This window comes from Eulemur rufifrons, chromosome 7 (genome assembly GCF_041146395.1).
Source record: "Eulemur rufifrons isolate Redbay chromosome 7, OSU_ERuf_1, whole genome shotgun sequence".
NCBI classification, from domain to species: domain Eukaryota; kingdom Metazoa; phylum Chordata; class Mammalia; order Primates; family Lemuridae; genus Eulemur; species Eulemur rufifrons.
Window position 1 is genome coordinate 152,097,563 of NC_090989.1, and position 13,811 is coordinate 152,111,373.

General features: G+C 58.1%; 1 protein-coding gene across 1 annotated transcript; it reads left to right on the top strand.

The window, feature by feature from the left end:
- Positions 1–5,115: 5,115 nt before the first annotated feature.
- TMIE (transmembrane inner ear) lies at positions 5,116–12,661 on the top strand. The gene is made up of 5 exons (XM_069473569.1): positions 5,116–5,211; positions 8,583–8,700; positions 12,060–12,213; positions 12,454–12,463; positions 12,566–12,661. Exons 1-5 carry the CDS (start codon positions 5,116–5,118, stop codon positions 12,659–12,661), a joined length of 474 nt encoding a protein of 157 aa, XP_069329670.1.
- Positions 12,662–13,811: the final 1,150 nt, after the last annotated feature.

The window sequence follows — 13,811 nt, forward strand, 5'->3', positions numbered from 1 at the left end:
CTGCCCCTTACCCCCAGGCTTGAGGGTTTTCAACCCTGCACCTCTCCCCTGTGTGAGCGCAGGCCCCCAGTGACCTCACCCTCTTGCCCCACATTGCTCCGCTCCCAGGTCCTCACCCTGAAGAACCCTGCCCCCCCCCTTCTCTGTCCCTCCCCACACTGCCGAGGCCCCTGCCCTAGCTCTGGCCTCCCCCTTTCCAGCCCTGGAGGGCTCCCATCGGCTAAAGGCCCTGCTCCTCTGGCCCCTGCCTGTCAGAGGTATTGCTGGGGGTAGGGAGTGAGCGGCCTGCATCAAAGGAGGCAGGACTTGGTGTCAGCCCTGGCTCCTGACGTCTCCCTCTGGCCCTCTGGGAGAGCCTCCCCACACCCTCCACCCTCAGGCTGGGGACAATGACCCCCCAGCCCCGTTCACAGCCCTGATGGCCTGTCTGCAGGGACACTTGTAGACCTCGTGAGTCTACAGCACAGCCAACCAGAGCCACTGTCTCAATAGGTGGAATGGAACTGAGGCTTCAAGTTCTAAATAGGCCCCAAGGTCTTCCCTGTGGGGATCCTGTGTGCCTGTAGGGCAGTGGGAGATAGCAGAACATTCTGGAAAGAGGTGTGGGCCTTGCGCTGCCTTCCTCTTGCCACGTGAGCATGGGTAATGGGTGGCCTATCTGTGCCTTAGTGCTCATGCTGGTGGAATGGTCTTTCCTGTACCTCTTTCACGCTATGTGAGACTCTGGGAGGAGGGGCATGGTGGGTTTGAGGGGCTCCTTCAAGAACGAGCAGGGTTTTAGTGGATCTGTGGGTCCCCGGAACATGGGTATGGGCAGGCAGGGGTCCCTGGAGCTTGGGAGGGAGGGCAAGGGCTGGAGAGTGGCCCTGGCCTGAGGAAGAGTGCACTTGTGACAAACAGGGGCAGGCAGGGCAGGGCCCTGAGCAGGACACATCTGGACTTGTGCTAAGTGTCCCTGGGCCAGCCCCTCTCCTCTCTGGGGCTCAGTTTCAGCATCTGCACATGTACGGAGGGGAGGCCGTGCTGCCTGGCTCCAGCAGGAAGGGAAGGGCTCCCTCTGCTTCCTCCCCAGAGCCCAGGGTTCCTCCCCAGAGCCCAGACTTCCTGTTCAGCCACATCTAGGGGAACTGGGCGGCTGACTGAGCCCCGGGCGGGGGACCAGTCTTCCCCCACTCACTGGGAGACCTCACAGGATTGCGAGCCCAGTTTTACTATCTGCCAAGTGGGGTAAGACTTGCTCAGCCTCTTTTTCAACTCATCTGTGGCTTGAGGCAAGGTAGGGCCTCTGCACCTGCCCTCAGTCCCCTGAAACACAGCCAAGGGCCCCTTCCCAGTCCCACCACAGATGTGTACACACCTATCTGACCACTCCCACACCCACTCCACACACACACAATCCCACAGTCAGGGAATGTGGTGGTGTGTACCCACACCTGTGCCACATGGACCCATCTACTATGGGACTCTTTGGCAGGGCTTCCGTGTTGCACAACTCTATTGGTGGCCCGTTCATGGGCACACATGTACAGATCATGTGCCATCCACAGGGACACAGACTTACATACTGCTCCAGAGAACACGCTCATCTATGTCAATGGTGCTTGTGCTGCTGGAGACACCGAGACTCGCACCCAGACACACACAAAGCCACGTGCAGAATGCACACGCACTCCATTTACGCCACTGCCTTAGCACACAAGCACATGCTCATGCACAGAGCTATTTTGGGCAGGGCCTGGGGCCAACAGGGTCAGGGACAGCCAGTTCCCAGCAGGCCCCAGCCTGTCCAGCTCCCACCCCCACCTCAGGCTGAGTCCCTAATGCCCTGGATCTCAGCCTAGCTTTGTGCCTGGCAGATCCCCACTCCTTACCCCCAGCTTTCCCAGAGCTAAACCTTGAGCCTCAGGGTTTCAGGCTCTAGGAGGGAGCTGTCCATAGGGTCCCCTGGCCACTGGCCACTGCCTTGCCCATAGCTTCCAATCCAGGGCCCCTGGAGGTTGGACTGGCCGTAGTCCCTACAGGAAACCCACAGGAGCTAAAAATAGTACAGGAGGGACAAGCAGGGTTCTGCAGGCCAGCATTCATGCCACCATGCATCCAGTGGACACTGTCTTCCAGGGAGCCAGGCTGGGGAGCCGGTGGGTCCTGAGCTGCCCCACCACAGACCTGTACGCCCTTCACGGGGCTATGTGAGACTCTGGGAGGAGCGATGTGGCCAACTGCAGGTGAGGTGCAGGGGCATGTGGAGGCCTCCTAAGATGCAGAAACAGTACTGGACAGTGGGCAGTGCCCTGGGTTACAGGCAGAAGGCTGAGTTGGAAGCCCCATTTCCTGTGTGACCTTAGGCAGTGCACAACCCCTCTCTGGGCTTCGAGTCCTCATGAGTAAACAGAGGAGAGGAAAAGTCACACTAAATGCCAAAAAACTCTCAAAGATGGAAAAGACCTTAGCTTTCAGTTTGTTCGTCTCAACATGCTGTCTAGTTTTGGAGAAGTGGGAACACCCCAAATGTTCAACAAGAGGGCAGTGATTGAACATGGTATTGTTAGGTTTTTATACAGTGTAATATCTTGCAGCCTATAACAACAACGACAACAATAATCATCCCGACTAGCATTTAATGAAGGCTTGTAATGTGCAAGGGTATGACACTGTGCTATATCTATTTGATAGATGAGGGATTGAAGCTCAGAGAGGTTAAGTAGCCTGCCTGAGGGTTCACAGCCGCCAGTATAATCATGTCCCAGAAGTCTTAGTGTAGTTTTAAGCTTTAGTAACTTCACAAGTTATGAAGTATAAAGCTACAAATTTATAAGAAACATAATTTGAAGTTTAATTATTTAAATTTTCTTGATGCTCATTTAGTTTTGTGAATTTTGAATGACTTTTAAATTCTTTTCAGTCAACGTTTGCCCTCTTCAGGTGGCAAAAAAGGAAATTTAAATGAACTTTCAAGTGGTATTTCTTATAAATTTGTAGCTTTATACTTCTGAGGCTATTAAGGCTTAAAACAGCACTAAGACTTTCAGGACAACCTGTTATTTTAAGTCTGAGTCAGTTTGACTTCAAAGCCTGTGTGGTAACATTTGACATGGACGGGGGAGCTGGGAGGGGTGAATTGATGGTGCTTGTTTTGGGTGAAAAGCTGTGGATACAAAGGCATATGGGAAATGGTATACGGTGAGATCTCAGCTGTGTTTAAGAGTCTGCAAAGTAGAACCCACATAGAGCAGTGACCATCTCAGGGGACAATGGAGACACACCTGACTGTATTTCCCTTCAGATTTCTTCTCTAGGCTTTCCCTACCTCTTGATGGATGGAAAAGACGATGAACTTTACAGGAAATAATGACCCCCCCTCTCCTGGGCTGAGCAGAAAGTGAGAGCCCTGTGAGCAGCAGAGGGCTGCTTGTCCCACTCAGACGAGCCAGTGCCCCACATTCATGTCACCCTCACATCAGTCTGCTGGGAGACCTACCTTCCCCGTGCTATAGATCAAGGAACAAAGAGAGGAGTAATGGTTTGCCCAGCGCTCCTGGCAGGCTCTTTAATCTCCACCCTGTCCAGCCTCTCTGACCCCATGTCCTGAGGGTGACCTCCCTGGCTGGTCAGTGTGGCTTTGCCTAGCCTGGCCCATGACCGATGGCATGAGGAAGTGGAGGGTGGAGAGCTGCAGCAAGTGATTGGACTTTAGCGGAGTTTCTGTTTGCCTGGCCAGGACATGCCTGGGGAGGACAGGGTGACCCAGCCCACTCGGTCTCCAGACATTGCCACCCATCATCGAGGGTCTCCTCAATGGGTCCCCTAGGCCAGCCATCCTTTGCCAGGTGCTCTCCCATTTTCCTGCCTGCCCTGGCATCTCCAGGCCCTGATGCTTGCAGGTGTCCGCAGCTGGCCCACTGCTCCCACTGCAGCCCGCCTTGGTCCTTGTCCATCTATGGCACTCCCAGGCTGGAGCCTCACAAGGCTCTTGACACACTGGGTCCCCGGTTCTGAGAGCAGGCCTTGCCAAGGGGAGCCAGGCCCCCCCTAGCCTAGGCAGGTCTCCACTGGTGCTCCTGGTGATGAGAGTGCAGGGGTCCAACCCTTGGGCTGCTTCTCCTAGCACTCAGCAGGCGGGAGATAGATAGTGAAGCAAGGAAGGAAAGGAGGGAGGAGGGTGGGTGGGCCAGAGGAGAGTCCTCCCCTCCAGGCCTTGTACTCCTGGTCTCAAGTGTTCAGCTCCACCCCCAAGTCTCCACAGCTCCCCAGGACTTCTCTCCATCCCTGGGGTGTCAAGGCTCACCTGGGGGTCAGAACCAGAGTGCAGTGTGGGCCAACTTCAGTGTGGGGTTGGGGTCTTGGCTTAGACTGAAGCCAGAGTCAGCAGGGCTCAGGCTAGGGCAGGGGGTGAGGTAGCCAGCCTCAGAAAATTGTCCTCCAGCCCTCCCAGGGGCAGCCCATCTTCTCCTGTGGGGCAGAAGATGCTGGCTCCTTCAGGAACCTTCTGTAGCATTGGCAGCTGGTAGCTCTGACCATACCATCCCCTTCTCCCCATCCCCCTCTCCAGCTCTGGTGTCCAGGGTGACCAGAGCCGCCTCTGGGCAGGAAGCCAGGCCAGAAAGCCCAGGACATCCCTGAGCGCCTGTCACCATGGCAACCTGCCCGCTATGCCCCCCCATACCCAAGTCCACTACATTTCTCAAATTCAGCACGTCAGAGTGGGAAGGGCCTTCTAGATCAGCAGATTCCAGCCCCTCCCCTTGTCCCAGTTGGAGAAACTGAGTCCCGAGTGGGGAAGGGAGGGAGACCTGCTGATTAAGGACCCAACCCCAACCTGTCTTTCCTCCCACCCTCCCCCACCTCAGTGTCCCTGGGATGGGGGATGGGAAGGCTGGAGTCTGATCTCCCAGGAGGGGGCGGGCCCTCCACCCACAGAGATGGGGGCGGGCGGCACAGGAACCTGACACCGACGATGAATAAATGATGTCCCCTCTCGCTGCTGGCGGCCAGAGCTCCCCACCAAGCTCGCGACCGCCACCGCCACCGAGCACCGGCTGGCCAGGGGGCTGCACGGGGCGGCCCAGCCCGCCCGTCCATCACTCGGCTCCCGCGAGCAGGCGCAGCGTGCGGAAGATGGCAGGGCAGCGGCGAGGCGCGGGGCCCCTCTGGGCGCTGGGCGGCGCCGCGCTGGGGGTCTACCTCGCAGGGGTCGCCGGGCAGCTGGTGGAGGTGAGGCGGCGCGGAGAGGGTAGGGGTGGCTGTCTCTTTCTGTCCAGGAAGAGGAGTGGGGACGCGCCTTTCTGATCGGGAGCTGACATTATCCCTTCCTCTTGCCCTAGAAGACCCAGTGTAGTGGGGTGACACAGCCTTGGCCCAAGCGCTGCCAGGCTGTGGGGAGACTCAGCCCCCACTCTTGGGTCCCTGGTCTGAGGGGAGAGCACAGCCCCTGACTTCTGGAACATTAGCCTGATGGGAGAAATTCATCCTGATCTTGGGGATTCCCAGTCTGATTAGGGACACAGTCCTGCCCAGACTGATGGGGACATTCAGCCCCTATCCTCCAGTCTTTGGTGCCATTGTGGAGGGCAGGGGGTGCACAGCCCTTGGTTTCCTTGACCTCTAGTTGGATGGGAGAGATCTAGACCCTGAACTTAGGGTCTTCTGGAGGAAACAGCCTCTGCTCCAGAGGTCCTCCAGGGCTCCCTGTCTAATGGAGGAGACATGGCCTTGGGAAGGAGGTGAGGGCATTCCAAGTTGGAGGGTGGGAGCAGCAGGATGAGGAGACTCTTTACAGAGCAGCGTGTAGAGCATGGCTCCAGGAAGGGAAGGGCGGGCAGGGCAGGACCTAGGAACTGGGGTGTCTGACTTGTTCCTGGTGGTAATAGGGAGCTATAGAAGGTTTCTGAGCAGGGGTGAGTCATGATGAGTTCTGGTTTAGAAGAAGCTTCTGAGATAGCCCAGAAAGAGGTAAAGAAGATGGCTGAGGTGGTGGGACGGGCCTGGCTGGGGCCACGAAGGGCTGGGAGGGGAGAGGTGGGGGCCATATGCAGCCTCCCTGTCCCTTGTACCCCACTCCTGCTGAGCCTGGAAGGGGAGCCACAGAGGGAGAGGGCAGAGCAGATGTGGAATTCTGGAAGCCAAAAGGAGAAGGCCAGGGCCAGGGCCAGGGTCAGGGTGAAGTGGGGGATGGAGCCTGCCCAGGCAGGGGCAGAGCACAGGGAGCAGGAAACAGAAATGCAGGAGGCAGCCAGAGGCACCCAGGGAGACTCGAGGGGTAGGTGCTAGGGGACAGGGTGGGATAGGAAGGACAGAGCCGGGGAGGATATAGGGGGACACAGCCCTAAACTGGAGGGTCTGAGGGAGACAGAGGGACAGAGCCCTACACCCTAGTGTAGCCTGTCCCTCATGCTGCTGACCAGGGTGTGTGCCAGGAGGCTGGGCTGGAGTTAGGTGTCAGCTCCAGTGTCCCTGTAACGGGAGCCAAGCTGGCTTGAGCCCCATGGGGTGTACTTGCACCCCTCACTGGCTGCCCCAAGGCCTCAGGTGCAGAAACTGAGCCGGCCTGGGTGCAGTTAGAAGGCTGGGCGTGGGGATCAAGTCAGTTCTGAGCCAAGGACTCTCTGCCCCCAGCCCCAGGAACCCACCTCTCCCAGCTCACTGCATTTGGAGTCTGTCTGCCTGCCACCTGACTACAGCCTGAGCAAGGCCCTAGCCCTTCAGGAAGCCTTGGAGACATGGGCAGGGCTGGGGTCCAGGTCACCACCCACCCCGGCCCTACAGCCATCACAATTACCCTCTGAAGGAGGTGGGGGCCTCCAAGCTTCAGAATTCAGGCCCCAGTAGGGCCCACCATAAGGAGATGGCTGCTACCTGCCACCGTCCACCCCACACCCCTGTCAGGAATAGGAGTGGGCCCTGCTCCAGCCACATCAAGCCTGGAGCCAGAATGCGTAAGGAAGTGAGCACTCAGCTGCCTTGGCTCAGAATCTGAGAACTTTACTCCGGCCCTCAGAGTCTTCAGGTCATAAAACCTAGCCGGCCAACGCACCCTGATCTCAGGGATTCCCTTAGAATTCGGGAATTCTGCCACTGCCATGACCCTAATGCCATGACATGTGCCTGACCACATGCACATGTGCTCCAGCCACACTGTGCCCGACCCCACACCTGTTCTCCAACCCCTTGTGCATGTGTCTGACCCCCACACATACATCCAGGGGACGAAGCTGAGGACTGTGTTTTCTTGTCAATTTTCCCATCAGGTTGGGTATAAAGAGCTCCTGAGTGGCTCCTGGACCTACCCCACTCCAATTACAGACAGAGAAACTGAGGTCCAAAGGGAAGAAGGATCCCACCCTAGTTCACCTTGGTGAGAGGAAAAGGGCCGGGGAATCATGCACCAATCCCAGGCCCACAGATCCTCTGGTTACCTGGGACAGGTGGCTGACCCTCTGAGTGTCTCCAACCCATGCCAAAGCGCGGTGCTCATTAGATGAAGAAGCACCTGGCTCATGATAGGTGCCCAGTCCATGTGTACAGACTGGGGAGGAAAATGGGTGGACGGTGGAGCTATAGGTGGCCTCTCCTTCCCAGAGAGCTAGAAGGGACTCCTCATGCCTGTCCTTATTTAGTTAATTAAGGGCCAATGTCTTGCACAGATGCTCCAGGGTCCTCTCTCCCCCTGAGCACTGACCTCTGTCCTTGCCTCTGAGCCAAACTTAGTGACAGAGATAGGATCATAACCTTCTCTGGTCACAGACAGGTCTTGCTCAGATTCCATAGGGCAGGGCCCTATCCCCTAGATATCCAGGACAGGGCCACATCCCCTCAGACCTGGGACAGTGCTATGTCCCCTAGACACCCAGAGCAGAGCCATGTCCCCTCAGACCTAGGGCAGCACCACGTGCCCTAAACCCTGGGGCAGAGCCATGTTCTCTAGACACTGGGGCAGGGTCGTGTTGCCTCAGTCCCCCAGGGCAGGGTAATGTCCCGCGGGGAAAGTGGGAGGTGGTTGGTTGGCTGTGGTCTGCTCAGGCTTGCTGCAACCACACTTATACCTTTTGGCCTCCAGATGTCGCTACTGCATCGCAGACAATTTATTTATCTAGTCCTGTGAGCACTCTTACCTAGCCTACCAGTAGGGGGTCCTGCCAGGTGGCAGAGCTGTGGGGCCCTGACTCCCAGCTCCACCCTACACCCCCCACTGGGGAGGCAGCAGAGTGAAGCATCAGCACAGCACGGACCTCACTTTGTCTCTGGCCTTGGTCCTGAGACCCCATCAGCCTGAGTGGGGCCTAGAACTGGAGTGGGAGGTGTCCAAAGGACTATGAACCCAGCTGGGACAGGCTGTCCACGTTTGCTTCTCCAGGCCTTGGTTTCCCCAAGCATCAATCACCCTCCCACTTCAAGTCCCTGGCTCCGTGGTCTGGGTCTCTTCTCAGTTCTGCTCTAAATCTGGACCTTCCCAAGGTCTAGGGTGTTGGCAGTGAATGTCTAAGACAGATTTTAGGAGACTCTGAAGTGCTTGGGCTGGGCCTCTCTCGGCCGGTCTCAGCCTGCTGGCCTCTGCCGGGCTCACTCCCCTCTCTCCTGACCCACAGCCCAGCACGGCCCCGCCCAAGCCCAAGCCGCCCCCGCTGACCAAGGAGACGGTGGTGTTCTGGGACATGCGTCTGTGGCACGTGGTGGGCATCTTTTCGCTCTTCGTGTTGTCCATCAGTGAGTAGCTGCTCCCTCTGCCACACCGCAGTGGGAGCACAGCACCCCCTAACCAACCCCCCCAGCACCATCCCTGCAGGCTCAGAGCAGCAATTCCGGGCAGTGCAAGCAGGCCGGGCGCCCACAGCAGGCCTGCCATGGTTTCTGGCACCTCCTGATCCACACAAAGTCCCCAAGGAAGGCTGACAGACCAGTGGTGACCTGAAGTATTCTGCTGGCCTCAGAGAGGCAGCCACACATGGCAATTATGGTAATTACAGGGAGCTCCACTGAACCAGGACAAGGACAGAGATGTGTCACTTTTCCCATGGCTGGCCTCCTGATGCTTTTCCTGCAGTTGGTCAGCTGAAGGTCCCCACACCCAAGGGCCCCAGCAAGGCCACCCTCCACCAGAGGCTCCCCGGACACCCAGCATATGTGGCTCCCAGGCTTTGATCCCAGGCTTCGAATCCTGCCTCGTAAGACACCATTTTCCCAGAATGACTCACACTTGCCTCAATTAAAAGCAGGAGATCCACTCTTCTCCTGGGGTCTGGGAGCTTCTTGACGCAAAGTCACGGCAGAATCAGGCTTGGCCCGCTGCCCTTAGCCCTCCTTCTGGAATGGGGTCTGGAGTTGGGGAAGGGGGCAGAAAGGCACATGAAATGCGGCCAGGTGGGGAAGGCTGCCACGGCCCAAGGCAGGGTGTGACAGAGGTTCCCGCAGGCACAGGCGGGAATGGGGGGATGCGGGCAGCACAGGGAGAAGCAGCCCACTCCCCTGCAAAGGCGTCGTAGAAGAGGGTCCTCTAGCTGCAGACTGGTGGGAGGACCAGTGGGGTTGTGCCATTTGGGAAGGCTGGAAAGGCATTCCGGGCAGGGGGGAGGGTGTGAGCAGAGGCTGGGAGGAAGCACGGCCTCCACACAAGGTCTCAAACGAGCCTTACTGGACATTTACTGAGTGTCCCCCGGGTGGGGAGGCTAAAGCTGCACTGACGTCCTAGCTGGAGCTGTTCCAGGAGGAGGCCCCTGAAGGGCTGGGTGGCCCACAGAGGGCCCATCCAGATGTGAGGGGCTCGAAGGAAGACATGACATCTGATTTGCACGTGCTTCTCCTGGCACCAGAAGTGCCCTCCCAAGAGAAAATATCCGCCCTGCCCACCCTGCCCCCCACCTGAGCAGGAGGCACAAGGGGCTGTCTTCTGTTCCCAGCTGAGGCCAAGGACCAGTCAGGCATCTTAGTGGAGACCCCACAGACAGGTGCCTGCAACCTCAGCCCAGGTGTCCAGAGAGGGAGACAATCTACAGCCCCAAGAGGCAGGGATGGGGAGTCCTCTGCCCCACAGGAGCCACAGGAGCAGTCTAAGGAGAAGCTCTGGGGCACCCCAGGGACAGGGGCAAGGGTACTGTGGGGCCTCAAGACACACAACGGCCTCTCTCCTGCTCTGCTCGGCCCTAGATGGTGGAGGTGTCTGGGGCCACACAAGAAAGTTGCACAGTGTCAGACCCAGAGGCATTTGAACATCAACCAGACAGACCGTCCTCTAACCCTATTTCCTAGAAAGGGTACGGGTTAGTCCCACAGGCCCCTGACCAGCAGGTCAGCACTTGTCACCTTCCATGGCACAGCACCAGGCAGTGGGGATAACACAACCCTATCTCCTGGGGAGGAAACATCCTCCCTGCTTCCCAGTCTGCCTGGCCCTAGGGAGTACAGCTGTTAGCAGACCATCACCCCTAGAACTCTCAGGGAAGGGGTTGGGGCTGGATGGGGCACCTCTGGGGTTCTTGGGGACTTGTGTCCCAAGCCTATCCCTGGGCCCTGGGACTTGATCCAAAGCACTTTGTTTCTCCCCTTCTTTGAAGAAAAGCAACCGGGCCAGGCTGGGTGGGGAAGGCCTGGAGGAAGGGGCAGTGCCTGTGCCCTGCTCTGGCTGCCAACGGCTGCCCAGTGAGCTCCCTGTGAAGCCTCAGCTTCCCAGGGCCTGGGACCCGCCTGCATGCAGCCTGCGGGGGCATGGTCCCAAAGAGGTGCCTAGTGAGGTAGCTAGAAGAGGTGGCCCAAGCCGGGAGGGTCAGGGTGGAGGACCAACGTTGGGTCTCAGGTGTGTGCACAGGGGTCTGGAGAAGGCCAGGACCCAGCTCTTTGGATAAGAAAGGCCTGCTGTCTGCTCAGGTCTACCCCAAGAGAGTGGTGTACAGTCGGACCTACTGCTGGGGCCCGCGTGCAGCACCCCCTCCCAGTGTGTGCTTGGATGCTGTTGGCTCCCCAGTCCATTCATGCAGGAGTCCAGTCCTGTTCCAGCAGCAAGGGCTTTGAGACCACCCCATTCACCCAGTCATTTTTCTTTCTTTTGGTGAGTCTGGGTGAGACTCAGTGGGATCACTATATTTGGCTAAAGGGACACTGCCTTGGTTGCACAAAATGGCCCCAGGGGGTGCTCCAGCCCAGGCTACATAGATCTGATGCATCTTCCCCAGAATAGGCCTGGCTTGTCCTGCCTGGGCCAGCCTGCCCCCAGGAGTCTGCCAGGAAGTTATGTCTGGTCATCTGATTTATAATAGGAACCAGCTCCATCCCCTCCCCTGGGGCTAGGGCCAAGGTGGTCAGACTGTGGGGGCCTTAGAAAAATAAACTCAGTCCAGCCAGGTCCTGGAAGCCCTGACCTGCCCTGCCCATCACTGACAGGCCAGCTTCATGCCCCGGCCCAACTGGTGTGGGTGCAGCTGCCCTCGGCCGGAAAACCACTCCTGGAATAACTCCGTCTGAGATGAACACGCCACGGGTCTGTGCCCTCTCGCCAGCTCCCTCCCCAGCCCAGAGGAGTCCAGGCTTGTCCTGGGGAGGCTGGGGAGGACACAGCTATGTCCTTTGAAGTCTGAGGCAGCTCTGGCCCTGCTCTCAGGAGCCTGGGAGGAAAAACTAGCTTACACCAGAAGCACCCCAGAGGCCTACGTTGGACCGCAGGATGGCCTTTAGAGAGCTTGAATCACAGTGCAGCCCTCTGCCTTACCCTCCAGCAACTCTGAAGCTAGTCAGAAAGACCCTCAGGACCAGGACTGGCTACATAATTTACAGAGCCCGAGCAAAATCAAAGTACAAGACTCTTTGTTCAAAAGTTATTAAGAACTTGACAGCAGAGCATTAAACCAAGCACGGGCCCTTTAAGCACAGGGCCTTGTGCAACTGCATGAAGTCAGGCCTGCTCAGGAAAGCCACTGTAGCAGCCCTAGGGTCCCCAGGGGTTTTGTCAAGACACTGGGCCTCCTGCCAGTCTCTTGGGTGAGACGCTTATAGGTGGATGGAGGCAGGCCTGAAGTTTGGTTGCCATTCCTGGGGTGTCTGAGGCTGAGCCCCGGCCAAACCTGTCTTCCCTACAGTCATCACCCTGTGCTGTGTCTTCAACTGCCGCGTGCCACGGACCCGGAAGGAGATTGAAGCCCGGTACCTGCAGCGAAAGGCAGCCAAGATGTACACAGACAAGCTGGAGACTGTGCCACCCCTCAATGAGCTCACAGAAATCCCCGGAGGTGAGTAGGCCCTGGCCCCAGCACCAGCCACTGTCGGATCCTGCTGAGCCAGCCAGGTCCTCAGTCCTGCTGCCTGCAGTCTCCCTGCTCCTCCCCTTCGCCCCTCCTCCCCTCCACTATAAGGGAGTGACAGCAGGTTCAGGAGGGGGCCCAGCCCCTAACCCAGGAGACCAGAGCACAGAAACCGGAGAGAGTGATGCAAGGAGAACAATGAGCCTATTCTTCAGCAGGAGAGGTGTGGAAGGAAGAAGGAAGTAGAGGGCAGAATGTGGAAGGTTCTGGGGCCCTCGAGACCGCTGAGCCCCAGGACCTTGCCTCACCACTACCGCATGGCCTCTTTTCCCTACCCCACAGAGAATAAAAAGAAGAAGAAGGACAGCGTGGACACAGTGGCCATCAAGGTAGAGGAGGATGAGAAGAATGAGGCCAAGAAGAAGAAAGGAGAGAAATGAGGAGAGCATCCTGGAGGTGGCCACAGGAGCTGGCAGGCCCTGGAGCTTGAGATTGTACCAGGGTCCAGGCATCCTGGACTCTGAGCTCATATGCAGACCACAGAGGCTGTGGGCAGAGGGGCAGGGGGAGGCGCATGGCCACATCCTCACGGCCCATCAGGTGCAGGACAAGACCACACTGGGTGTCTGGCCTCCCAGCCGGGACTCCCATTCCTTTCACCCCATCCACATTGGCCCTTTCCTCAGCAAAGCTGGTCTTGGGCCCCTGTCCCTCTGCAGGTGCAGAGCGGCCTCACACTGCTCTCCCCACACAGACATGCCTCCACCCCACCTTTCTCGCCAGGGGCAGCAGGGGCTAGGAGTAGCAATGGGATATGGGCTTCCCTTCTGGCACGGATGGCTGAACTGCATGGGTCGGGGTGTGAGGCCACACCCAGACTGGCCGTGAGGAAGGAGAGAGGGTTTCTGGGGGAAGTTGTGGCAGCAGCAGGGACTCCAGCTGAGGCAGGTGTCAGCTCTGATTGTGAGGAGACTGCCCCAAGCCTGGCAGGAGTTCCAGCCCAAGGGAGTGAGCAGAGGTGGCCCTGGAAGCAGAAGCGCAGCCCTGTAGACACCAAGCTCAAGGCATTGGGACCCCCTCTTTTACATGTTGTGATGAAGCCGAGGCTGCTGGGAGGCCCACATGAGGCCCAGGGGCTCAGGCTCAAGGCTAGGGGGTTAGGGGTGGGCCAGAGGGAGCAGGGAAGAAAGCTGGGGCCTGGGCCCCCTCTTGGAAATCAGGGAATATTTGAGAAGCCAAGGGTGACCTTGGACTATTCTGGAGGCCCTTTCTATGTCCAGCTGTGGTAGGAAGTTTCATGGCCCCAGGGGATCAGGGCAGAGGGCACAACTGGCCTTCCACCAGCTGAATGTAACAGCACCCAGCTTCCTGGAAGCTTCCTCTTCTACCACTTCCCACTAGGGGCACTTGAAAGAAGCCTCTCTGCCCAGAAGACAAAGGCCCAAACACCACCTGGTGGAGGGGGGAGCTGCACAGAGATGCTCCCGGATGGCGCCAAACATCAGACTGAGGCCCTCAGACCTGGGCCTGGAGGCTGAGACACCAGAGGTTTCCGAGCCAGGGAGCCTGCTGCAAAAACAGCCCGCAGAG

Bases quoted from the DNA above. Each gene is read 5' to 3' on its own strand.
- TMIE (XM_069473569.1), top strand. From the start codon at position 5,116: ATGGCAGGGCAGCGGCGAGGCGCGGGGCCCCTCTGGGCGCTGGGCGGC. The intron at 5,212-8,582 runs GTGAGGCGGCGC...CCTGACCCACAG, and splicing joins TCGCCGGGCAGCTGGTGGAG to CCCAGCACGGCCCCGCCCAA. The intron at 8,701-12,059 runs GTGAGTAGCTGC...TCTTCCCTACAG, and splicing joins GCTCTTCGTGTTGTCCATCA to TCATCACCCTGTGCTGTGTC.